The 24,622-nt window shown below is 46.6% G+C and overlaps 1 protein-coding gene across 1 annotated transcript in view; it reads right to left on the bottom strand.

Annotated features, from left to right (window-relative positions):
- Positions 1-24,622, bottom strand: part of LOC144505530 (serine/threonine-protein kinase 32A-like) — a 249,148-nt gene that overhangs the window by 54,976 nt on the left and 169,550 nt on the right. The window contains exons 5-6 of the mRNA XM_078231656.1: positions 20,006-20,043; positions 7,148-7,237 (exon numbers count right to left, since the gene is read on the bottom strand). Coding sequence (XP_078087782.1) covers positions 7,148-7,237; positions 20,006-20,043 — 128 coding nt within the window. The remainder of the gene's footprint in view (positions 1-7,147; positions 7,238-20,005; positions 20,044-24,622) is intronic.

Raw genomic sequence — 24,622 nt, 5'->3', positions numbered from 1 at the left:
GGATAGTTATACCATCAGGACTGCTGTGACACAAGTGAAAGAGGGACAAGCACCTTGTTGGTGTTAATTGTGTCTGGAGACTTTGGATGGAATATGGTCAACGTGACTGAAGGGCAGAAATGACTGAGCGAGAACTGAGACTGTCTATGTAATGGAGGCCAAGGTTGAAAGAGATTGCATATGGTGTCTCATTTGCACATCGAGTATTGAGAGTGCTTGTAACTATGAGAGGTGAATCTTTATTGCATTGACTATTGAAAACAAAATTTTTATTCTCAGTTGAAATATCCTTCACCTGTTAATTAGTGAATTAGTTTTTATTCAATTTCAATTGGTACATAGTAAAAGCTTTAAAAAGTTAAATCTTGCCCAGGAATTCCTTTCTGTTAAAAAGTTATTTGCCTTTAGTGGGATCATAACACAGGTTCAAATGGCTTCGTGTGCCAGACATAAGATGTGCTGGGTATAAACGGTTAGATGAGCCGGGCAGGTTGCTAGGGCAGATTTCCGTGAGGTTCGTGGGCTCCTAGGGTCAGGTTGGCAGTCATGATTGTGCACCTAGTGGACAGTGCAATCATCCCAAGTGAGTCATGGACCTCACCCTATGTCCCAGAAATTGGGCGGAGAGGGGCTATGACACAGAATATTTACTGTGCAGAAATGGGGAGCAGATTCAAAGTGCATCAGTGCAGAGGGACCTGGGTGTCCTTGAGCACGAGTTGTAAAAAGTGGATATGCAGGTGCAGCATATAATATGAAAGGTAAATGGAATCTTGGGAATTACGGCTAAAGGACTGGTTTTCAAGAGTAAAGAAGTGCTGTTACAATTGTTTAAGACGTTGGTGAAGCCAAACCTGCAGTATTGTCCAGTTTTGGTCTCCTTACTTGAGGAAGGATGTGGTGACACTGGAGGCAACTCAGAGGAGGTTCACCAGATTGTTCTCAAGGATGGAAGAGCTGTCATATGAGGAGCGGTTGAATAGTTTGGGCTTTGATGAGGTGGACGTTGAACAGATATTCCCCTTGTGGGACAGTCTAAAACAAGGGGACATAGATATAGGCCGGGACTCTACCATCTCGTCCGCCACGGAATCAGAGCGAGCGAGGGTCCGACAACAGAAATCTCCGTTGACCTCAGGCGGGAATTTCCGGTCTCGCCCAAGCGAGGCTGTAAAATCCCACCCATAAAGTGGGAGGGGGCAGATTCAAAACTGAAATGAGGAGAAACTATTTCTCTCAGAGGGCTGTGAATTTCACTGCTGCAGAGTGTGGTGGAGGCAGAATCAATCAACAGATTCAGAAAGAATCAGAATCATTGAATCCCTACAGTACAGGAGGCCATTCCACCCATCGAGTCTGCACTGACCACAATCCCACCCAGGCCCTATTCCCGTAACCCCACACATTTACCCTGCTAATCCCCCTGACAGGAGGGTCAATTTAGCATGGCCAATCAACTTAACCCGCACATCTTTGGACTGTGGGAGGAAACCCACGCAGACATGGGGAGAAAGTGCAAACTCTACACAGAGGTCAAGAAATAGATATGTTTCTGATGAAAAGCAGGATAAAAGGAAGAAAGCAGGAAAGTGGAGTTAGGCCAGGATAAAATCAGCCATGATCATGTTAAATGGCGGAGCGGGCTCAAAAGGCTGAATTGCCTTCTGCTCCTAATTCCTTTGTTCTGTAAAGCAGTCACACAGTCTGCGTTTGGTCTCTCCAATATAGAGTAGACCGCATTGGGAGCAGCGGATGCAATAGACCAGATTAAAGGAGGTGCACGTGAAGCGCTGCTTCACCTGAAGAGGGTTTGGTCCTTGGATGGTGAGCAGGAAGGAGGTAAAGGGGTAGGTGTTGCACCTTCTGCAATTCACCATATCTACTTTGTGGTTCCAGTCAGGGGGAAGGGCCTTTGTCAGTTTTGTGGACATTTGATGCACAGCAAGTTCTCAGTGCTCTACGTGCCAGCTGGCTTCAGACAGAGATACAAGACAAATAAATCCCCAAACTTCAAAATGAAAGGAGCCAGCAGAATGGATGCAACCATCGGACTAGAAAAGATATGATTCTTTTCATGCTTCTGCAAAGTGTTATTTAAAGACGAATTGTTGTCATTGTTGTTTTTCACTGCTATGATTCCTCTCAAATCAAATCCTAGCTCTTAAGTATCCCTGTTTTTTAAAAAAATCACTCCTTCCCTCACAGCCATGTCTTTAGTTGCTTTGGCCCTGCACTTTGGAATTCCCTCCCTAAACCCCCTCACCCCTCTAGCACTCGCTGCTCCTTTAAGATGCTCCTTAAAACTTGGTTCTTTAACCAAACCTATTACCACCGATCCTAACATCGCCTCAGATGGGTTGGTTTCCAATTTTGTTTGCTGCCGTGCAGCTCCTTCGGCTGCTTTGCTATATTAAAGGTGCTATACCAATGCAAAATGTTGTTGCTGTTATTTATTAACAATGAATGCTCATCTTTAATATGCCTTCTGATTTCTGCAAAAGGATTTGGCAATTTTCTGACAAAACAATAAGTTCCCAACTAAATTGTCATAAAGAGTGTCAACAACTATAATGAGCGTGGATGCAAAAAGTCTTAGGGTGCATTAACATTTGAATTTGACTAGAAGCAAAACTTCAAACATTGCTGCATCTTTTGCAGTGTGACTGAAGCACAATGTCACATCACAGTGAGGTGAGCGACCTACTTGAATAGTGTGCTCTCCTCCTGCTCCGCTGCAGCTCAGTGGGTAGCACTCCTGTCTCTGAGTCATAAGGTTGTGGGTTTGAGTTCTACTCCAGAGACGTGAGCACATGATCCAGGCTGACACTCCAGGGCAGTACTGAGGAGGTGCCACCGTTCTGATAAGGCAGCAGCAACATGCAAATGCGATTATGTGGGTATTATCACATTACTGTGTGTGGGCGTTTGTAAATTAGTTGTGTTGTTTCCTACAGCACGACAGTGAGATTTCAACATTATTGTATTGGCGGTACACAGAGTAAAATCCTTCCAGAGTGCGTCTTTTTAAAGAAGGACCGTCGGGAGATGCAGTAAAGAGCGCAGAGAGAGAGAGGTGAGAATTCAGTAAAGAGCGCAAGGAGAGAGGCGAAACTTCAGTGAAGAGCGCAAGGAGAGAGGTGAGACTTCAGTAAAGAGCGCAGAGAGAGGCGAGACTTTAGTAAAGAGCGCAGGGAGAGAGAGAGGTGAGACTTTCAGTAAAGAACGCAGGGAGAGAGAGGTGAGACTTTCAGTAAAGAACGCAGGGAGAGAGAGGCGAGACTTTAGTAAAGAGCGCAGGGAGAGAGAGGCGAGACTTCAGTAAAGAACACAGGGAGAGAGAGGCGAGAGTTCAATAAAGAACGCAGGGAGAGAGAGGCGAGACTTCAGTGAAGAGCGCAAGGAGAGAGGTGAGACTTCAGTGAAGAGCGCAGGGAGAGAGAGGCGAGACTTCAGTAAAGAGCGCAGGGAGAGAGAGGGGAGACTTTAGTAAAGAGCGCAGAGAGGCAAGACTTTCAGTAAAGAACGCAGGGAGAGAGAGGTGAGACTTTCAGTAAAGAACGCAGGGAGAGAGAGGCGAGACTTTAGTAAAGAGCGCAGGGAGAGAGAGGCGAGACTTCAGTAAAGAACACAGGGAGAGAGAGGTGAGAGTTCAATAAAGAACGCAGGGAGAGAGAGGCGAGACTTCAGTGAAGAGCACAAGGAGAGAGGTGAGACTTCAGTGAAGAGCGCAGGGAGGGAGAGGCGAGACTTTAGTAAAGAGCGCAGGGAGAGAGAGGCGAGACTTCAGTAAAGAGCGCAGGGAGAGAGAGGCGAGACTTTAGTAAAGAGCGCAGGGAGAGAGAGGCGACACTTCAGTAAAGAACACAGGGAGAGAGAGGCGAGAGTTCAATAAAGAACGCAGGGAGAGAGAGGCGAGACTTCAGTGAAGAGTGCAAGGAGAGAGGTGAGACTTCAGTGAAGAGCGCAGGGAGAGAGAGGCGAGACTTTAGTAAAGAGCGCAGGGAGAGAGAGGCGAGACTTCAGTAAAGAGCGCAGGGAGAGAGAGGCGAGACTTTAGTAAAGAGCGCAGAGAGGCAAGACTTTCAGTAAAGAACGCAGGGAGAGAGAGGTGAGACTTTCTGTAAAGAGCGCAGGGAGAGAGAGGCGAGACTTTAGTAAAGAACACAGGGAGAGAGAGGCGAGACTTCAATAAAGAACGCAGGGAGAGAGAGGCGAGACTTCAATAAAGAACGCAGGGAGAGAGGTGAGACTTCAGTGAAGAGCGCAGGGAGAGAGAGGCGAGACTTCAGTAAAGAGCGCAGGGCGAGAGAGGCGAGACTTTAGTAAAGAGCGCAGAGAGGCAAGACTTTCAGTAAAGAGCGCAGGGAGAGAGAGGTGAGACTTTCAGTAAAGAACGCAGGGAGAGAGAGGCGAGACTTCAGTGAAGAGCGCAAGGAGAGAGGTGAGACTTCAGTGAAGAGCGCAGGGAGAGAGAGGTGAGACTTCAGTAAAGAGCGCAGGGCGAGAGAGGCGAGACTTTACTAAAGAGCGCAGAGAGGCAAGACTTTCAGTAAAGAGCGCAGGGAGAGAGAGGTGAGACTTTCAGTAAAGAACGCAGGGAGAGAGAGGCGAGACTTTAGTAAAGAGCGCAGGGAGAGAGAGGCGAGACTTCAGTAAAGAACACAGGGAGAGAGAGGCGAGAGTTCAATAAAGAACGCAGGGAGAGAGAGGCGAGACTTCAGTGAAGAGCGCAAGGAGAGAGGTGAGACTTCAGTGAAGAGTGCAGGAAGAGAGAGGCGAGACTTAAGTAAAGAGCGCAGGGAGAGAGAGGCGAGACTTCAGTAAAGAGAGCATGGAGAGAGAGGCGAGACTTCAGTAAAGAGCGCAGGGAGAGAGAGGCGAGACTTTAGTAAAGCGCAGAGAGGCAAGACTTTCAGTAAAGAACGCAGGGAGAGAGAGGCAAGACTTTAGTAAAGAACGCAAGGAGAGAGGACTGGTAATTTTGTAGGATTCAGCAGCAAAAGCTGAAAGAGCTCATAAGGGAGAAAATGAATTTTGAGAGAAAACTTGCATGCAGCATTAAAACAGTAAGTTTAAAGTTTATTTATTAATGTAAGTAGGCTTACATTGCAGTGTTAATGAAGTTACTGTGAAAATCTCCTAATCGCCACACTCCGGCACCTTTTCGAGTACACCAAAGAAGAATTTAGCATGGCCAATGGGAGTTTCTATGGATGCATAAATAGGAAACGGGCGGCTAAGGAATATAGAACGAGGCGGGTGAATTGACAACAGCAAACAAAGAAATGATTGATATGCTAAATAAATATTTTGCATCAATCTTCACTGTAATTTGCATCTTCAATGCAAATATCCCTAAATTATCAGATGGGCTGATTTCAACAACATGATAGAACTTACAAAAATCACAATCACAAGGGATAGAGTATTAGAGAAACTCAAGGGACTAAAGGCGGACAAGTCAAGGCGCTGGGGAGACAGTGGCCTAGTGGTATTATCACTAGGCTATTAATCCAGAAACTCAGCTAATGTTCTGGGGACCAGGGTTCAAACCCGCCACAGCAGATGGTAGAATTTGAATTCCCTAAAAATAATATCTGGAATTAAGAATCTACTGATGACATGAAACCACTGTCGATTATTGGAAAAATTGATCTGGTTCACTTTAGGGAAGGAAATCTGCCGCCCTTACCTGATCTGGCCTACATGTGACTCCAGAGCCACAGCAATGTGGTTCACTCTCAAATGCTCTCTGAACAAGGCCAACTGGGGATGGGCAATAAATGCTGGCCAGGCAGCGATGCCCATCTCCAACAAATGAATAAAAAAAAGTTGCTAGGGCTCAATGAACTGCATGTTAGGGTTTTATTGGAAGCATCTGTGGAGATAGTGGACCCATTGGTTGAAATTTTTCGTAACTCCCTAAATTCCGGGAGGGTACCAGAAGATTGGAAAACAGCCAATGTGATGTCCATGTTCAAAAAGGGAGTAAGGCAAAAGGCAGGGAGCTATTGGCCAGTTAGTTTAACATCCATTATTGACAAGATACTGGAGTTAATAATCAAAGAGGAAACATCTAATCATTTAGGAAAGCTGAATATAATCAAACCTAATCAACATGGTTTTATGAAAGATAAATCATGTTTGACAAATTTGCTCGATTTCGAGAGTATAACATGGAGAGTAGAGGGGAACCTATAGATGTTGTGTATTTAGATTTCCAAAAGGCATTTGACAAGGTCCTGCATAAGAGGCTGGTGCATAAAGTAAAAGCTCATGGAACTGGAGGAAGTGTGTTAGCATGGATTGCTGTCATGTAGAAAACAATTGGACCTTTTCAGAGTGGAAAGATGTAACTAGTGGAATACCTCAGGGATCAGTTCTTGACCCGCAATTGTTCACTATTTATATTAATGACCTGGAGGAAGGAACAGAATGTAAGGTTTCCAAATTTGCCGATGATATGAAGATAGATAGAAGGGCATGTTGGAATGAGGATATTCTGATTCAGGAACGGAATATAGATAGATTGGGTGACTGGGCAAAAATATGGCAAATGGAGTTTAATGTGTGAGATCATGCACTTTGGTATGATCAAAAGGCAGATTATTATCTAAATGGAGAGAGACTTCAGGTAAGTGACATACAGAGGGATCTAGGTGTGTTAGTGCATGAATCGTAAAAAGCTAGTAGGCAGGTCCAATAAGGTGGTAAACGGCATTCTGGCCTTTATTGCAAAGGGATTGGAGGTTAAAAATAGGGAGGTTTTGATGCAATTGCACAGGGTGTTGGTGAAGCCTCATCTGGAATACAGCATACAGTTTTGGTCCACTTACCTAAAAAAAGGATATAGTAACATTGGAGGTAATCCCAGGCGAATTCTTGGGATTAGAGGGCTGTCCTATTAAGAGAGACTAACTAAATAGTCTGGGTCTGTATTCCTTGGAGTTTAGAAGAGTGAGAGGCTCAAACATATAAGATCCTGGTGGGGCTTGACAGGGTAGATGGTGAGATGTTGTCACTAGTGGGAGAGTCTTGAACAAGGGGACATAGCTACAAGATAAATGGCCGGTCATTTGAAATGAGGTATGTAGAAATTGCACCCAGGTTGTGAACTATCTGCCCATCCTCAGGCTTCCATACTTACCCATGTATGGTTTTGTGCCTGCAATAGAGGTGGCTTGCTTCTCCTCTTTCACCAATGCTGCAATGTTGAAGTCAGTAATGTGAACGTGCCCTAGAATGGTCCAGATTAAAGAAAGAAATACAGCAGATTAAGATGCCTGAAAAATACATTTATTAAAGCTGGTGATAAGTCTCTGATCTTAGCAATTGCACTGTCACTGAGACTATTTGTACAAATGTGCTGTCGTTAGGTAACTAATAAGCTGCCCATGTGAGATGGACACTGAGGGATGTTGCACCATAGCAAATCAGTTTCTCAGATCAGAGGCAGAACATGCAAGCAGCCACTCCCCATACTGAGTTAAGCTTCAGCCGAGGCTTTGAGGGCAGCACTCTTGTCTCTGAGCCAGTGAGATTCAAGTCACATTCCCGGGGCACGAGTACACAGGCTGTACTGTCAGAAATGCTGTCTTTGGATGAGATACTAAATCGAGACTCCACCTGTTCTCTCAATGGACATAAAAGATCACATGGCACTGTTCAAAGAAGACCAGGGGTATTTGGACCTCAACTGGGTCACTAAGAACAGGTTATCTAGCCATTATCGCATTTGTTTGTGAGATCTTGCTGTGTTCAAAAAGCAGCTGTATTTCCCAAATTACAAAACTAACTCCGGGCTGAATCTTACAAAAAATGACAGGGTGTTGTCTCTGGCAAGAAAACTGGGAGAGAATCACATGGTTTTCTCTCAAGATCTTACAACACTGCCAAAAAAAAACTCAAGGTGGCATGTTTCACTGGAGGGCCAGGGCCTCAGCATGCCACCAAAACTCAACTGAACAGAGATCAGGGTATCATCTTTAAAGGCGTCCCGATAATAACCTGAATTTAACCTTCCCCCAGCCCACCACAGAGGTCTCAGGAGCTCCCCTTCCCACCCCCAATTGGAGTCGGCACTTTTCTACCCCACCAATCACTGGCTCCTCCCCTCCCGTGCTCATCAGCCCCCTCCCCTGCAACAAGTCATCGGCCCCTCCCCAACAATCATCGTCCCCTTGACCATCCCGCCTCACAGTTTGAGCCGTCACCCACTTCCACCCCTCCCCCCACTTCCATCGCTGGCATCTCCAGCTCCTCCATCCACCACTGCATCTAAATGAATCCCCTCCCCTCCCCGTACCTCCCCAGGAGGCTCCTATTGGGGCCTGTCCCTTGACACAGGTTTGCACTGCCAGGTTGGCATGGAGCCAACCTGTGCCAAGGTGCAGTGCCGGGGGCACTGCCAGGCCAGTGTCTGGCCATGTCCCTCCCCCCTGGGATTTATACTTTGCTTTGCGCCCCGGGGAGACCCCCACAACAGGTTCACATCTGTGTGAACCTGTTATAAAGCGTGCTGACATGTCAATATACGGTGGTGGGGTGGGTGGGGGGGGGTTAACAATATTTAAATACATTCAAATTCACGTAAAGCTGATTCACACCCATTGCGGGGCAGGGAAGATCCAAATTTGCAAACTGACTGGTGAGAATGGCGACTTCTGAACCTTGAACCCCTGCTGGCATTTGCATGGATGGTGAGCATGGACTCAAGATCACCCCCTACACTTCAAAGTGCTTTGAGCTATCCTGGCCTTATGTGAACTGCGGCAGAAATGCAAGTTCTTTCTTTCAGGGTTGGTGATACAAAGTTATCGAGACCTTTTACTGGAAGGAGCACTTGTTTGAATGTTGGGTGAGAACCAGATCATGATCTGATACGATTTGGCTCTGTTGATGTTCAAGATGCAGACAAGAATGGCCACCTGGATGTGACAGCAGAAGGCTGGAAATTTCTGGAAAGGAAGGCTGGAAATTGGAGAAATAAACTTTGTGGCCTTTGAATCTGGAGTTTGTTCCACATTTGATTCTGATGTGGATGCTGTCTCCTGGTGACCTCTGGCATTCACCCTGCAAATTACTGGCAGCTCATCTGATTTACACAAACTGGGGGAGAGCCTGAATCACTAAGGTTTCATCTTTTACTCCCATCAAAGGAAAGGTAGATAGCAGGTTTAGCTGTTGGTGGCAGGCCTGAAGGATTGCTGGAAAATCTATTTACTGCCCATTAGGCAGCATCTCCTTGATAGAAAATATTGGAAATCTTCAAGGGTTCAGGCTGCATTGCAAGCCTAGATCCTCAAGTTGAGACTCATACCTGCCCTTCCCAACAACATTACCAATTATATCAATAACCCAACTTGGGTTAATAGTGACTCCTATCTCAAACAGGCCCACTGGAATCTCCAGGGAAAGTTGTTTTCAGCAATGCTAAGATTAAATTTGCTCATCCTTCTGCACACTCATAACTCCAAGTGACGAGTTTAACAGAAATTACATGTGCCCAGAGGCACTGAAAACCACTGAGGTGTGCTTCTAATGGTGCTGTCTGTAAATCAAATTCACATAACAACTCCTGTTTGGACTGTGTCACACCTTACTTATACCAAGAACCTCAAGCTGTTGTAGAGTTGCCCATCACCAATTAGCCCAGCAAAAGTAAGGGATGTTGAGTCTCTTTGTCATGAGACGGTGAAATTAATTTTGTTTCTTTTGTTTAAACGTTTTCAGCAATTGAGAGAAACAAAGTAACTGATGCAGCCACATGGAGTGCATAGACTGCTGGTGTTGGCTGATATACATGCCAATTATTAGATCATTTGTGAATCTTTTTCTCTCCGTCATGCCTGTTGACAAATATAAATTAGCTGTGAGGTGCTCCTCCCACTCCAGAGTTTGCCCTGGGTCCTGTTGAGGTCGAATAGATAGATGTGGTACTATGTTATTCCATCATGTAGTTAGTACAATGGGAGCCTTATTCTTAGACAGCCCTGCAGCTGCAGTTCAGAACTCATCCAATTAATACAGCCAAGCAAAATTGGCCTTCATCAATGGCCACAAATCAAAGCAAGCTGTAAGCTGTTCCTACATGACAACAATGATTACACTTCAAAGAACAGGTCATTGGCTTTAAAGTGTTTTAGGATGTCCTGTGGGTATGAAAACTGCCAAATAAATGTATCTGACTTAAAGGGGCCAGGTTAGGCTCATTATTAGCTTAGTCCCCAAATGAGCTGCCTCTCTGCAATAGACTCGCAAGAATGCAGCTTCGATCCTTAGTCTACTCTGAGATAATGGGCCCGATTTTACCAAAGCGTTGCGCTTGTTTTCGGGCCCGAAAACTTGGTAAAGTCGGGTGTGAGGCGAGTTGCGCGATCCGCTCCCACCTCCGTGCCAGAGGGGGATGGGGGGGTCCACTGCCACTCTGCCTGAGATCAGTCAGGGAGAAGGGGGTCCACTGCCTCTCTGCCCGAGATCGGTGGTGGGGCGGGAGGGGGTGTCCGCGATCGGTCTGGGTGGTGGAGAGGATGGGAGCATAAGGGCGTCAGTAATGTTGTGGGGGGTGGGGCAATGTCTGTGGGGGCCAGGGGGAGGCATTATCCGGCCTGGGAGCAATGTGGCAGGGGAGCCACATTCTATCATTTTTTGTCTGCGCATGTGCAGTTGGAGGTGCCGATTGGAGCTGCAGGATTTTGGGCGCACTAAACCCTGCCCACAGGCTTCTGCAGCACGATTCAGAATTGCTGACATTTTTCAGGCAGAATCCGTATGGGGGCGCCTGAGAATGGGTCTAAAAGTTGGATCTGAAACACTCCCAGTTTCAAGTCTGCCTAGCACTTAGATTCAAAATGGTAAAATAGGGCCCAATGAATCTCAGCTCAAAAAGCAATTGAAGTCCTCTGATCAGAAGCAGCAAAATTCAGCCAGGACTCCCAGTTCAATTCACTATTCAGGATGGCCATTGGAATGTGGGCACCTGGGCAGGCATGACTGTGAAACCGTCCATGATAGACTAGTCTTCCAATACACATTGTTTAGACTCCCACAAAAAAAGGGGCACTGGGGTGATACCAGACCACAAGGCGGCACGGTAGCACAGTGGTTAGCACTGCTGCTTCACAGCTCCAGGGACCCGGGTTCGATTCCTGGCTTGGGTCACTGTCTGTGTGGAGTTTGCACATTCTCCTCGTGTCTGCGTGGGTTTCCTCCCACAGTTCAAAGATGTGCGGGTTAGGTTGATTGGCCATGCTAAAATTGCCCTTAGTGTCCTGGGATGCGTAGGTGAGAGGGATTAGTGGGTAAATATGTAGGGATATGGGGGTAGGGTCTGGGTGAGATTGTGGTCGGTGCAGACTCGATGGGCCGAATGGCCTTTCTCTGTGCTGTAGGGTTTCTAAGATTTCACAAGGCACAATCAACCAGAGCCCCGGAGTTAAATCCTACACTGTAAGGCAAAACAAAAACCCTTGGACCGGAACCTTGAGCAATCCTTACTATCAGAATGGAACACACTCATAACCCTGTATGACCGAGAATAACCTTGAACCAGAACCTGGCACAACCATCCACAACTGGAAGCAAAAAATAGGGTTTAAAAAGCTGCTATTTCTTGCTTATTTTGTTGATTGGCTTCCTGATATAAAACCATTAAGAAATAATTTTATAGATGATCATTCATATTCCAAGGATGTCCTGAAAGATATTCCAACTAATGAATTATTTCTGAAGCCTAGTCAATATTATCAGGTTAACAGATATGGCAGTGAATGTAGGAACAGGAAGATCCATAGAGTCAGCTCACAGTGGCATTCTCATCTTTGCTGGAAGGTAATGGGTTCAAGTCCCACTCCAAAGACACAAAACCTAGACTTGACACTCCAGCACATGCAGTGCTGAGAGAATGCTGCACTGTTGAAGTTTCTCTTTTTCATATGAGGTAATAAACCAAGACCTCAGCTGGTTGCAAAAGGTAGCCTAGCAATATTTTGAAGAAAGCAGGGAGGTTCACTCCAATGCCCTGGCCAATATTTATCCTTCGCCCAAGATCAGCAAAATACATTATCTGATCATTCTTACTTTGCTTTGTGAAAATTGACTTCTGCGTTTCCTATATTACAAGAATTGTTCCAAGGGGACATCCGAGGTTGTGAATGGTGATACATAAATGCAAGCTTTACTTTATGAATTTTTGAATGCAAGGAAGTCCCTTTGTAAATACTGGGAAACACTCCACATCAGCTGTGTTCCAGAACAGCAAAAGCAGGACTGATGCTAACAATCAATAAGCAAGGAACAAATTTGGACTGGAAGTACTCAATCAAGTAGTCTTAAAGCACAAAATTTAAGGCTATTCCTGCAAACTGCAGATCCTTGTACTGAAACCTTATCCTGCTGCATTACTCTCGGAGTTCTGCACGGAGCTCTGCTCCGAAAGCTTATGGTATTTGCTACCAAATAAACCTGTTGGACTTTAACCTGGTGTTGTGAGACTTCTTACTGTGCTTACCCCAGTCCAACGCCGGCATCTCCACAGCATTACTTAAACACCACTTTAGAGTTCAGTGAATGGAGTGAAGGCACAAGGCTTTAACTCATTGCACTATTAAACTTACGACTCTTACAGTCATCATGAAGCATAAATTCTGACCATCTCCCTTTTAACCTTGACCATGGATGAACCTTTTTTTTTCCAGGTGAGAGTAGATGTACCCGTGCCAATGCTGTGTCAGAATGCCGATTGAGAGATTTGGAGTGGAAACTGATAACTGACGAAGTCCGTGAAGTACCCTCCATCCCATCTCCACTTTCCCAGTTTTGTCCCTCCCACCCTGCCATTACTAACACTGTAAGACCATAAGACATAAGAGCAGAATTAGGCCACTCGACTCATCGAGTCTGCTCTGCCATTCAATCATGGCTGATGTTTTCTCATCCCCATTCGCCTGCCTTTTCCCCATAACCCCTGACCCCCTTATTAATCAAGAACCTATCTATCTCTGTCTTAAAGGCACTCAATGACCTGGCCTCTGCAGCCTTCTGCTGCAAGGAGTTCCACAGATTCATCACTCTCTGGCTAAAGAAATTCCTCCTCATCTCTGTTTTAAAGGATCATCCCTTCAGCGTGAGGTTGTGCCTCTGGTTCTAGTTTTTCCTACTAGTGGAAACATCCTCTCCACGTCCACTCTATCAGGCCTCGCAGTATCCTGTAAGTTCCAATAAGATCCCCCCTCATCCTTCTAAACTCCAACGAGTACAGACCCGGAGTCCTCAACCATTCCTCATTTTACAAGCACATCTTTCCTTAGATATGGGGCCCAAAACTGCTCACAATACTCCAAATGGGATCTGACCAGAGCCTTATACAGCCTCAGAAGTACATCCCTGCTCTTGTATTCTAGCCCTCTCAACATGAATGCTAACATCGCATTTGCCTTTCTAACTGCCAACTGAATCTGTACGTTAACCTGAAGAGAATCTTGAACAAGGACTCCCAAGTCCCTTTGTGTTTCTGATTTCCTAAGCAGTTCCCCATTTAGAAAATAGTCTATGCCTCCATTCCTCCTTCCAAAGTGCACAACCTCACACTTTTCCACATTGTATTCCATCTGCCACTTCCTTGCCCACTCTCCTAACCTGTCCAAGCCCTCCGCGGGCCTCCTGCTTCCTCAATACTACATGTCCCTCTGTATATCTTTGTATCATCTGCAAACTTAGCAACAGTGCCTTCAGTTCCTTCTTCCAAATTGTTAATGTATAGTGTGAAAAGTTGCAGTCCCAGCATTGACCCAAAGCAAAGAACAAAGAAAATTACAGCACAGAACAGGCCCTTCGACCCTCCAAGCCTGCACCGACCATGCTGCCTGACTTAACTAAAACCCCCTACCCTTCCGGGGACCATATCCCTCTATTCCCATCCTATTCATGTACTTGTCAAGACGCCCCTTAAAAGTCACTACCGTATCCGCTTCCACTACCTCCCCCGGCAATGAGTTCCAGGCACCCACTACTCTGTGTAAAAAATCTGCCTCGTACATCTCCTTTAAACCTTGCCCCTCGCACCTTAAACCTATGCCCCCTGGTAATTGACTCTTCCATCCTGGAAAAAAGCTTCTGACTATCCACTCTGTCCATGCCTCTCATAATCTTGTAGACTTCTATCAGGTCTGCAATATGACTTGCCAATTTTTAAACTCAAAACCCCGGCTGATGAAGGCAAGCATGCCGTATGCCTTCTTGACTACCTTCTCCACCTGCGTTGTCACTTTCAGTGACCTGTGTACCTGTACACCCAGATCCCTTTGCCTATCAATACTCTTAAGGGTTCTGCTATTTACTGTATATTTCCTATCTGTATTAGACCTTCCAAAATCCATTACCTCACACCACTGGTCACCGACTGCCATCCTGAAAAAGACGCCTTTATCCCCACTCTCTGCCTTCTGCCAGTCAGCCAATCCTCTACCCATGCCAGGATCTTACCTTTAACACCATGGGCTCTTAACTTATTTAACAGTCTCCTTGTCTCTCTTGTCAAAGGCCTTCTAGAAATCTAAATAAATCACGTTCACTTGTTCTCCTTTATCTAACTTCCTTGTTACTGTATTGTAGGGGTAATTATTCATTATAGGGGGCAAGCAGAGGGGCAGCACGGTGGCCAGCACTGTTGCCTCACAGCGCCAGAAACCTGGGTTTGATTCCTGGCTTGGGTCACTGTCTCTGTGGAGTTTGCACATTCTCCCTATGCCTGCATGGTTTTCTCCGGGTGCTCCGGTTTCCTCACACAGTCCAAAGATGTGCAGGTTAGGTGAATTGACCAGGCTAAATTCTCCCTCAGCGTACCCGAACAAGCGCCAGAGTGTGGCAACTAGGGGATTTTCACAGTAACTTCATTGCAATGTGAATGTAAGCCTACTTGCGACTAAAAAATAAGTAATCTAATAAACTTGATAAACTAGAGTTCCCACTTGTATCAGGCTGGCCCAGAGGTTCTGACTGAGGGCCAGCACAGCCCAGGCCTAATGAGTTTGCAACCATTCCCTTAGACACCCAGCAATGAGAATGGCAATGGGAATCCTCTAATCTCAGCATGGTATTGAAAAGTAAGTCACTTTGCATCAACCAGCTCAATGGTTATTCAATTCTGTCAGGACTGGATGGGAGATAAATGAGAAGAGAAAGCTATTTATATTTTAGGGGTCTAGTGCTGAGTAACAATCCAGTTAACGTTAGCAATCATGCTGCACGATGACTGTAACTTGGAATGAGTTCCTGCAGCAGGGTCTGTGCCCACAAGACCTAACAGCCTACGGATGTTTACACACTAGCTTTTAGCTCTTTTTGGACATCAGTTTCCATTCACTCACTGCCCATCTTAGTAATTATATTTCGACAGCTTATTTTATTGCCAAAAGAATTCACGGGAGAGTCAAAATGCATCATTCAACTGAAAACAAAATCCAAATTGCAAAGCAGATAATCCCGACTGAGAAAGATTCAAGATTCACGTGTGGGTGTGTGAAAATTGGATTGCAGAGTAATAGGTTTTGCTGTCATCGTGTGAAAATAGAACAAGATGATGTAAAGCAGCATTCTCTGGACTGTGCTGAAGTCTCAAGTCCTGACTTAACTCACCAGCCAGACATTATCAATGGGCTGACGTCCCAGAAACGGGTATGTGGTTGGCATTTCAAGAGGGTGGGAAGCCTCTGCTTCAATGGGCCATGCAGCTTAGTCGTGGAGGTTGCCTTTGAAGGAATGCAAATGATGTGCAACCATTTATGAACTACTGCTCGACTGCATCAACCTCTAAAAGGCTGACAAGACACCAGATGTCAATGCACAGATGTGTTACATCCCACTCTCCCAGTTAGACAGCTGTTGCCATTTCTGGCCAACACTTAGAAATGGTGCACCTCAGCATAGATCAGACATCCTGAGGTGGCCAAATGAACTACTTGGCTCTGGCAGCCTTGGGAGAGATGGGATTGAAATATTGATTACTTTTCTCTTTATTCCTCCAAGGCCCTTCCCAACTGTATTCGTGCCTCCTTTAATTTTTCCTCACTGGCACCGCACCCTCACAATTGCCTATCTCAACCCTATAGCACTCCTCGCTCGACCTTCCCACTTTCTTACTGTCACCCCAGATTTGACTCCCTCTTAGAGAAACCTACAGCTTTCCTCCATGTCATCCTTTGAAGGATTCATCAAGACACTCAACACTGCCTCCTTATGAGCAGCAAGCACAACTGCCCCTTCCTACTCTCTCACCAACATTCCCAGCCAGTGTACTTGCTGCTAATCTCCTTCCTGTCCAATGCCTATCATCTCCTCAACTCCCATCCACACCTTCAAATGTTCAGCACAAATCAACAGAAGACACTCAGGGGGGGAGCAGGGATCCCTGGACTTGGTTTCTCCACCCCATTGTAGGCCAGTGATATCAGGTTGATGCCACCTTGCCAGCTAAGATCAGCTAACTCGAGTGTGGAACCATGGTCTGGACTAATTAGTAAAACCACTGGATGAACCAGCAGGTTGTCCAGTCTCCTATTTTTAAAAAATTATTTTTGTACACTTGATTTAGTTTGATGCAAACAGCATATGTATACATCATCAATAATAACTTCCATTTATATAGAGCACCTTTAATATAGTAAAAATGGACCAAGGCAAGTACAATGTCAGATAAAATTTGACATTGAGTCATATTAGGAGATATTATAAGAGGCAGACAAGATCATAGTCAAGGGGGTGGCGGCAGCGGCAGGTGGAGGCGGGGGGAAGAGTTGAGGGTTGTTTTAAAGCCGAAGAGTGAGGTAGAGAGACAGAGAGGTTTATTGGGAGGAAATTCCAGAGGGTCAGGTCAGGCCTCAGTAGGCAATAATGAGCTTAACTGACAGATAATTCCACGCTTGGACTTCACCATTAGGTTAGTCTGTAATTATTCCTCTTTTCCAACTAATCCGACCTTTCCTCTCAATCCACTTTATCTCTTTTTCCCAGAACATATACTACAGCTCAGATGGGCGCTGGAGAAAGACGGGATAGTGTGAGGATTAAAGGCTATGTGACTGGCTTTACAAGCGAAATGCTCCAACTCCCAGCATATAGCTTCCTATCCAAGAGGCAGAATTCGATGCCTTATGGAAAATGAAATCTCCTCACAAAGTAACAGAACTCCTTCAGGGATGTTTTCCATGGACAGATTAATGATATGTCAAATTAGTCAGATCAAAAATACTCAGCAAGTCTTAAACACTTCTCCAAAGCACTGTGCATCTATTCTGAAAAACATTTCTGATATGAAGTCAATTCAAAGTTAACCTCTTCCCTCCATTCAGCGGGCACTTAGCCTATATTATATTGGTGCAATAGATAATGAATGTTTATGTGAAACTCATTTATGGTAACTTAATGGCTTTGATGGTGTTTAGACATGGTGCAATGTTACAATCCTGAATTAGAAGACCTTCAGGTCAACATTCCACAAGGTATCAAGCTCTGCACATTCCGATAGAAAATCGGTTTCTTTGAATAGTGAACAAAAGTAAAATATCCAGTCATAAATAGCAATAGAATTACTAAGAAAAATACACAAAAATTCTGCACGTTAAATAGAACAATCCATCACATTGGCTTGTCACTACTTTCAGCATAATTTCAGAGAAAACCTGGAATGCATTGTCTAAACGGTGGTGGAAGGGGATTTAATCGCAACTTTCAAAAGGAAATTGGACAAATATGCATGCAGAAGTTATTCATGTACAGACAGCTGGGATCAAGTGGATCCCTTGAAGAGTATAGGGGGTGTAGGAGTAGAGTTAAGAGAGAAATCAGGATGACAAAAAGGGGACAAAAGACTGCTTTGGCAGATAAGGCAAAGGAGAATCCAGAGAGCTTCTACAAATGCATAAAGGGCAAAAGAGTATCTGGAAAGAGAGTAGGGCCTTTTAAGGATCAATAAGATCACCTATGTGCGAATCCACAAGAGATGGATGAGATCCTAAATGAATATTTCTCATCGGTATTTACTGTGAGAAAGACATGGATGTTAGGGAACTTGGGGAAATAAATAGTGATGTCTTGAGGAGTGTACATATTACAGAGAAGGAGGTGCTGGAAGTCGTAAAGCACATCAAGGTGGATAAATCCCTGGGACCTGACGAAATGTATCCCAGGATGCTGTGGGAGGCGAGGGAGGAATATGGACGTTCCCTAGCAGAAATATTTGAATCATCGGCAGCCACAGATGAGGTGCCTGAAGACTGCAGGGTAGCAAATGTTGTACCTTTGTTTAAGAAGGGCTGCAGAGAAAAGCCTGGGAATTATAGACCGGTGAGCCTAACGTCTGTAGTGGGTAAGTTGTTAGAAGGTATTCTGAGAGACAAGATCTGCAGGAATTTATAGAGGCAAGGACTGATTAGGGAGAGTCAACATGGCTTTGTGAGTGGAAAATGGCTGAGTTTTTGAAGGGGTAACCAAAAATGCATATGAAGGCAATGCAGTCGACGTTGTCTACAAGGCCTCTGATAAGATACCGCATGGTAGGTTGTTGCATAAGGTTAAATCTCACGGGATCCAGGGTGAGGTAGCCGATTGGATACATAGTTGGCATGACGACAGAAGACAGAGAGCGGTTGTAAAGGCTTGCTTTGCAAACTGGAGGCCTGTGACCAGTGGTGTGCTTCAGGGATCAGTGCTGGGTTCACTGTTATGTTATTTATATTAATGATTTGGATGAGAATATAGGAGGCATGGTTAGTAAGTTTGCAGATGACACCAAGACTGGTGGCATAGTGGACAGTGAAGAAGGTTATCTCTGATTGCAACAGGACCTTGATCAATTGGGCCAGTGAGCTGACGAATGGCAGATGGAGTTTAATTTAGATAAATGCGAGGTGATGCATTTTGGTAGATTGAACCAGGGTAGGACTCACTCAGTTAATGGTAGGGCGTTGGGGAGAGTTCCACAACAAAGAGATCTCGGGGTTCATAGCTCCTTGAAAGTGGAGTCACAGGTGGACAGGGTGGTGAAGAAGGCATTTGGCTTACTTGGTTTCATTGGTCAGAACATTGAATACAGGAGTTGTATTGAAATTGTACAAGACATTATCTAGTCACCCTATTATAGAAAGGATATTATTAAACTAGAAAAAGTGCAGGGAAGATTTACTGGGATGCTACCGGGACATGGTAGCTTGAGTTAAAAGGAGTGACTGGATTAGACTGGGACTTTTTTACCTGGGCATAGGAGGCTTAGGGGTGATCTTATAGAAGTCTATAAAATAATGAGGGGCATAGATAAGGTAGATAGTCAACATCTTTTCCCAAAGGTAGAGGAGTCTAAAACTAGAGAGCATAGGTTTAAGATCAGAGGGAAGAGATACAAAAGGGTCCAGAGGGGCATTTGTTTCACTCAGAGGGTGGTGAGTGTCTGGAATGAGCTGCCAGAGGCAGTAGGAGATGTGAGAACAATTTTGTGTTTTAAAAAGCATTTAGACAGTTACACGGGTAAGATGGATGTAGAAGGATATGGGCCAAATGTAGGCCATTGGGACGAGCTTAGTGGTAAAAACTGGGCGACATGGACAAGGTGGGTCATAGGACCTGTTTCCATGCTATAAACCTCTATGGCTCTAATACCCGAGGGGGAAAAGATTTGCAGAGCTTGAGATAAAGGGCAGGCGAGTGAGATTAATTGGATCGGTCCTTCAAAGAACCAAAATAATAGGGCTGATAGGCAACAGGACCTACTTAGTTAATAGGCAGCCGACATAATAGGCAACAGGCTAACATTTTCCCTTCCTCTACAGGGGCGCTGAAGCCAGTTTGAGCCTCCCTTACTATATATTCTGATTGGTTAACAAAGCATATTATCCTTCACATCACACACCAACACCTTGCATTGCTTCATGCTTTACATAGTAATGTGTAAGCACATCTTTCACGATGTTACAAGGAGTTTTATTTACTGTTACCTCAGGCAATATTTGCCACTTACCATGATCGTCAAGAAGAATGTTGTCAGGTTTAATGTCCCTACAAAAACAAAGAAAATAAAAATTAACTTTGATAAGCTGTTTTCCCTTTAGTTTCAAGACTCAGGTCAGCCCCTCATTAAAGCTTCTTTTCAAGATCACATCTAATTATATCATGCTAATGATACAAAAGCTACAGATGTTTTCTGAATTAAAATAAATTAACAACATATCATGCAGATTAAGATGGCAGTCAAAGAAAAAGAGGGAATGAGACAGTCTGCCCCGATTAAACAGCTATTATCGGAATTGGGAGAAATTACATAAATTCACATAAAGCACAGAAACAGGCTATTGGCCCAAAAAGTCAATCCTAGTTTTCAGAGGCTCAACAGGAACCTCTTCCCACCCTTTTTCTTCGAACCCTATCTATGTACTCATCTATCCCTTTCCTCCTTGTGTTCTTTAGTTTCCATTTAAATGCATTTATGTCATTTGTCTCAATTACTCGGTGTGGGAGCAAATTCCTCACTCTAACCACATCGTCTGTGAAGAGCAAAGTGGCTACCTTAGGTTATGGAGAGGTGGTGGCATAGTGGTCTTGTCACTGGACGCGTAATCCAGAGACCAGGGATAATGCTCTGGGTACTGCGTTCAAAGGAGCATTAATCGGCTGGAGAAGAGACTTATGCCCCTCCCTTAGCTGGAGGTTCTGCCTCAGAGAGCAGCGAGCAGTTCTGTATATCCAGGAGCATTACCTGGAGCAGGGGCCACTGCTGGGACTGCAGCATTACATGGGGCAGGGGCCACTGAGAAATTATCCTTAGCTCCAGGGCCGATAAGGGTTGACAGAGACTAGAATGGAATGTTTTGGGGCACCTGTTATACAGATAATTCCCCATGTAGATAGTGTGCTAATGACCTGTTTTCATTTTACAACAATTTTAAAGCAAGGGGACATTCCCAAATAGTGCTGTCAGCTGTAGTCTCAATTTTTGGTTCAGCACAGTTACTTCCCATGTGCTAAGAAGCACATTTAGTCAGTTATTACTGTGCATGTTTCTGATCAGACTACAGTCTCCAGAGTCCTGGCTAAGTCACCCTATTGAAATGGCACCTTGAGAGAGTGGATATTATGACACAGGTAATATGCTCTTTAGTTCATTATTACAATTTTAACCTGCTGCCCAAGTAATGCCTGGTGGTCTGATGAGAGATCCAAACTTGAACCCTTAGTTGGGCACCAAATTCTGTCACTTCCCGAGAAGAGTAAGCCAGTAACAACTGTAGCCCAAGAGGTTCTGGGTTCCATCCCCACTCTAGAAATTAGCATATGTCTAGGCTGACACTCTAGTGCAACACTGAGGGAGTGTTGCACAGAAGTGCCGTCTTTCACTTGAGAGGCTTATCCTTTCAGGTTAATGTATAAGATCCCATAGCACGATTCAAAGGTGAGCAGGGGAGATGTACTGGTCAACATTTGTCTCTCAACCAACACCTAAATAAACAGATTCTCTGACCATTTATGTCATTGCTGTTTGTAGGAGTTTGCTATTTGCAATTTGGTTGCTACGTTTCCCTGCATCCCCTTCACTGGCTTCAGGAAATCCTGAAGTTGCGGAAGCTGTTATAGAAATACAAGGATTTTGTTAACATCTCTTGAGCAATGCCTTGATTCAAAAAAACAGCCATTGTGGATTCAAAAATACTTAAAATAACTCTCTGACTTATTTGAAAACCTTACAAATGTCACAACTCTTCGTTTGTTTGGGCTTTCAGAAGAACTTTGACAGAGTTCCACATGGATTCATGAAATAAGACTAAGGACCATGGGAATTGAGAACAGACTATGCGAATGCATAGAAATTGGCTCGACACATAGGAAACTAAGGGGATTTGACTGCTATGGTGCCAAGTTGTGGAGAGGGGGGTGATGTAGTGATGTGTTCAATATGTGACTATAAATATTCCCCTGCTCGCCCTCAACTGTACAATAGAATGTTGCATTTGCACATTTGTATATGACATTAGGTGAGGAGGCAGTTGTGTAGACAGGAGGAGGAACTGGACAGAGCAGTGGTGAGACTGCAGCTGGAGTACCATGTACCATTTTGGTCTCCTTACTTAAGGATGGGAATACTTGCATTGGAAACAGTTCAGAGAAACCTCACTCAACTGATTCCTGGGATGAAGGGTTGCGTATGAGGAAAGGTTGAGAGGTTCAATGATTTATGGCTACATCAATGCTCATTGGGGTTTAGCAGAATGAGAGGTGATCTTATTGAAACATATAAAGATTCTAAGGAGACTTGACAGGGTAGATACTGAGATGATATGTTGAATATGTTTAAATCACGGATAAATGGATTCCTGATCGGTAAGGGAATTAGGGGTTATAGGGATCAGGCGGGTAAGTGGAACTGATCCACTTCAGATCAGCCATGATCTTACTGAATGGCGGGGCATGCTCGAGGGGCTAGATGGCCTACTCCTGCTCCTATTTCTTATGTTCTTATTAGAGAGTTCAATATGTGGCTGTAACGTTAGAGTGGGAGAAAGTGGTTAGATTGATTGGCCATGGTAAATTGCCCCTTAGTGTCAGGGGGAGTAGCAGGGTAAATATGTCGGGTTATGGGGGGAGGGGCTGGGTGGGATTGTGGTCGATGCAGGCTCGATGGGCCAAATGGCCTCCTTCTGCACTGTAGAGATTCTATGATGTTTCCTCTTGTGGGGGAATCTAGAACTAGGAGGCACAGTTTAAAGGTAAGCAGTCTCCCATTTAAGAGAGCGATAAGGAGAAATTTCTTCCCACAAAAAAGGTCATGACGATGGTATAGGTTAATGTGGGCGAGCGCAAAATCATCCATGTGGATCTGAAAAAGAAAGGGGAGGGGGGGAGGGGAGGAAGAGGGAAGAAGGGAGGGAAGGAGGGAGATGGGAAGCGGGGGGGGAGTGGGGGAGAGAGAAGGAAAGCGGGAGGGGGGCGGGAGAAGGGAAGCAGGAGGGGGCGCGGAAGGGAAGCGGGAGGGGGAGGGAGAAGGGAAGAGGGAGGGGGAGGGAGAAGGGAAGCGGGGGGGGTAAGGAGGGAAGTAGTGGGGGAGAAGGAGGGGGGAGAAGGAGGGGGGAGAAGGAGGGGGGAGAAGGAGGGGGGGAAAGGAGGGGGGGGAAGGAGGGGGGGGAAGGAGGGGGGGGAAGGAGGGGGGGAAGGAGGGGGGGGAAGGAGGGGGGGGAAGGAGGGGGGGAAGGAGGGGGGGGGGAAGGAGGGGGGGGAAGGAGGGGGGGGAAGGAGGGGGGGGGAAGGAGGGGGGGAAGGAGGGGGGAAGGAGGGGGGGAAAGGAGGGGGGAGAAGGAGGGGGGGGAAGGAGGGGGGGGAAAGGAGGGGGGGGAAGGAGGGGGGAAAGGAGGGGGGGAAAGGAGGGGGGGAAAGGAGGGGGGGAAAGGAGGGGGGGAAAGGAGGGGGGAAAGGAGGGGGGAAAGGAGGGGGGGAAAGGAGGGGGGAAAGGAGGGGGGGAAAGGAGGGGGGGAAAGGAGGGGGGGAAAGGAGGGGGGGAAAGGAGGGGGGGAAAGGAGGGGGGGAAAGGAGGGGGGGAAAGGAGGGGGGGAAAGGAGGGGGGGAAAGGAGGGGGGGAAAGGAGGGGGGGAAAGGAGGGGGGGAAAGGAGGGGGGAAAGGAGGGGGGAAAGGAGAGGGGGGAAAGGAGGGGGGAAAGGAGGGGGGAAAGGAGGGGGGGAAAGGAGGGGGGAAAGGAGGGGGGGAAAGGAGGGGGGGAAAGGAGGGGGAGAAGGGGGGAAAGGGGGGAAGGAGGGGGGAAAGGAGGGGGGAAAGGAGGGGGGAAAGGAGGGGGGGAAAGGAGGGGGGAAAGGAGGGGGGGGAAGGAGGGGGGAAGGTGGGGGGGGAAGGAGTGGGGGAAAGGAGGGGGGGGAAAGGAGGGGGGAAAGGAGGGGGGGAAAGGAGGGGGGGGAAAGAAGGGGGGAAAGGAGGGGGGGGAAAGAAGGGGGGAATGGAGGGCGGGGAAAGGAGGGGGGGGAAGGAGGGGGGAAGGAGGGGGGGGGGGAAGGAGGTGGGGGAAGGAGGGGGGGAAGGAGGGGGGGAAGGAGGGGGGGGGGAAGGAGGGGGGGGGAAGGAGGGGGGGAAGGAGGGGGGGAAGGAGGGGGGGAAGGAGGGGGGGAAGGAGGGGGGGAAGGAGGGGGGAGAGGAGGGGGGAGACGGAGGGGGGGAGACGGAGGAATGTTTGTGGGGGGAAGGAGGGGGGGAAAGGAGGGGGGGAAAGGAGGGGGGGAAAGGAGGGGGGGAAAGGAGGGGGGGAAAGGAGGGGGGAAAGGAGGGGGGGAAAGGAGGGGGGAAAGGAGGGGGGAAAGGAGGGGGGGAAAGGAGGGGGGGGGGGAAGGAGGGGGGAGTGGGGAAGGAGGGGGGGAAGGAGGGGGGAGAAGGAGGGGGAGAAGGAGGGGGGAGAAGGAGGGGGGGAAAGGAGGGGGGGAAAGGAGGGGGGGAAAGGAGGGGGGGAAAGGAGGGGGGGAAAGGAGGGGGGGAAAGGAGGGGGAAAGGAGGGGGGAAAGGAGGGGGGGAAAGGAGGGGGGGAAAGGAGGGGGGAAAGGAGGGGGGGGAAGTGGGGGAAAGGAGGGGGGAAAGGAGGGGGGAAAG

The sequence above is a fragment of the Mustelus asterias genome, chromosome 16 (assembly GCF_964213995.1).
Source record: "Mustelus asterias chromosome 16, sMusAst1.hap1.1, whole genome shotgun sequence".
In the NCBI taxonomy this organism is placed as follows: domain Eukaryota; kingdom Metazoa; phylum Chordata; class Chondrichthyes; order Carcharhiniformes; family Triakidae; genus Mustelus; species Mustelus asterias.
The sequence above is the reverse complement of the archived record's forward strand: the minus strand, read 5'-3'. Positions and strand labels throughout refer to the sequence as shown.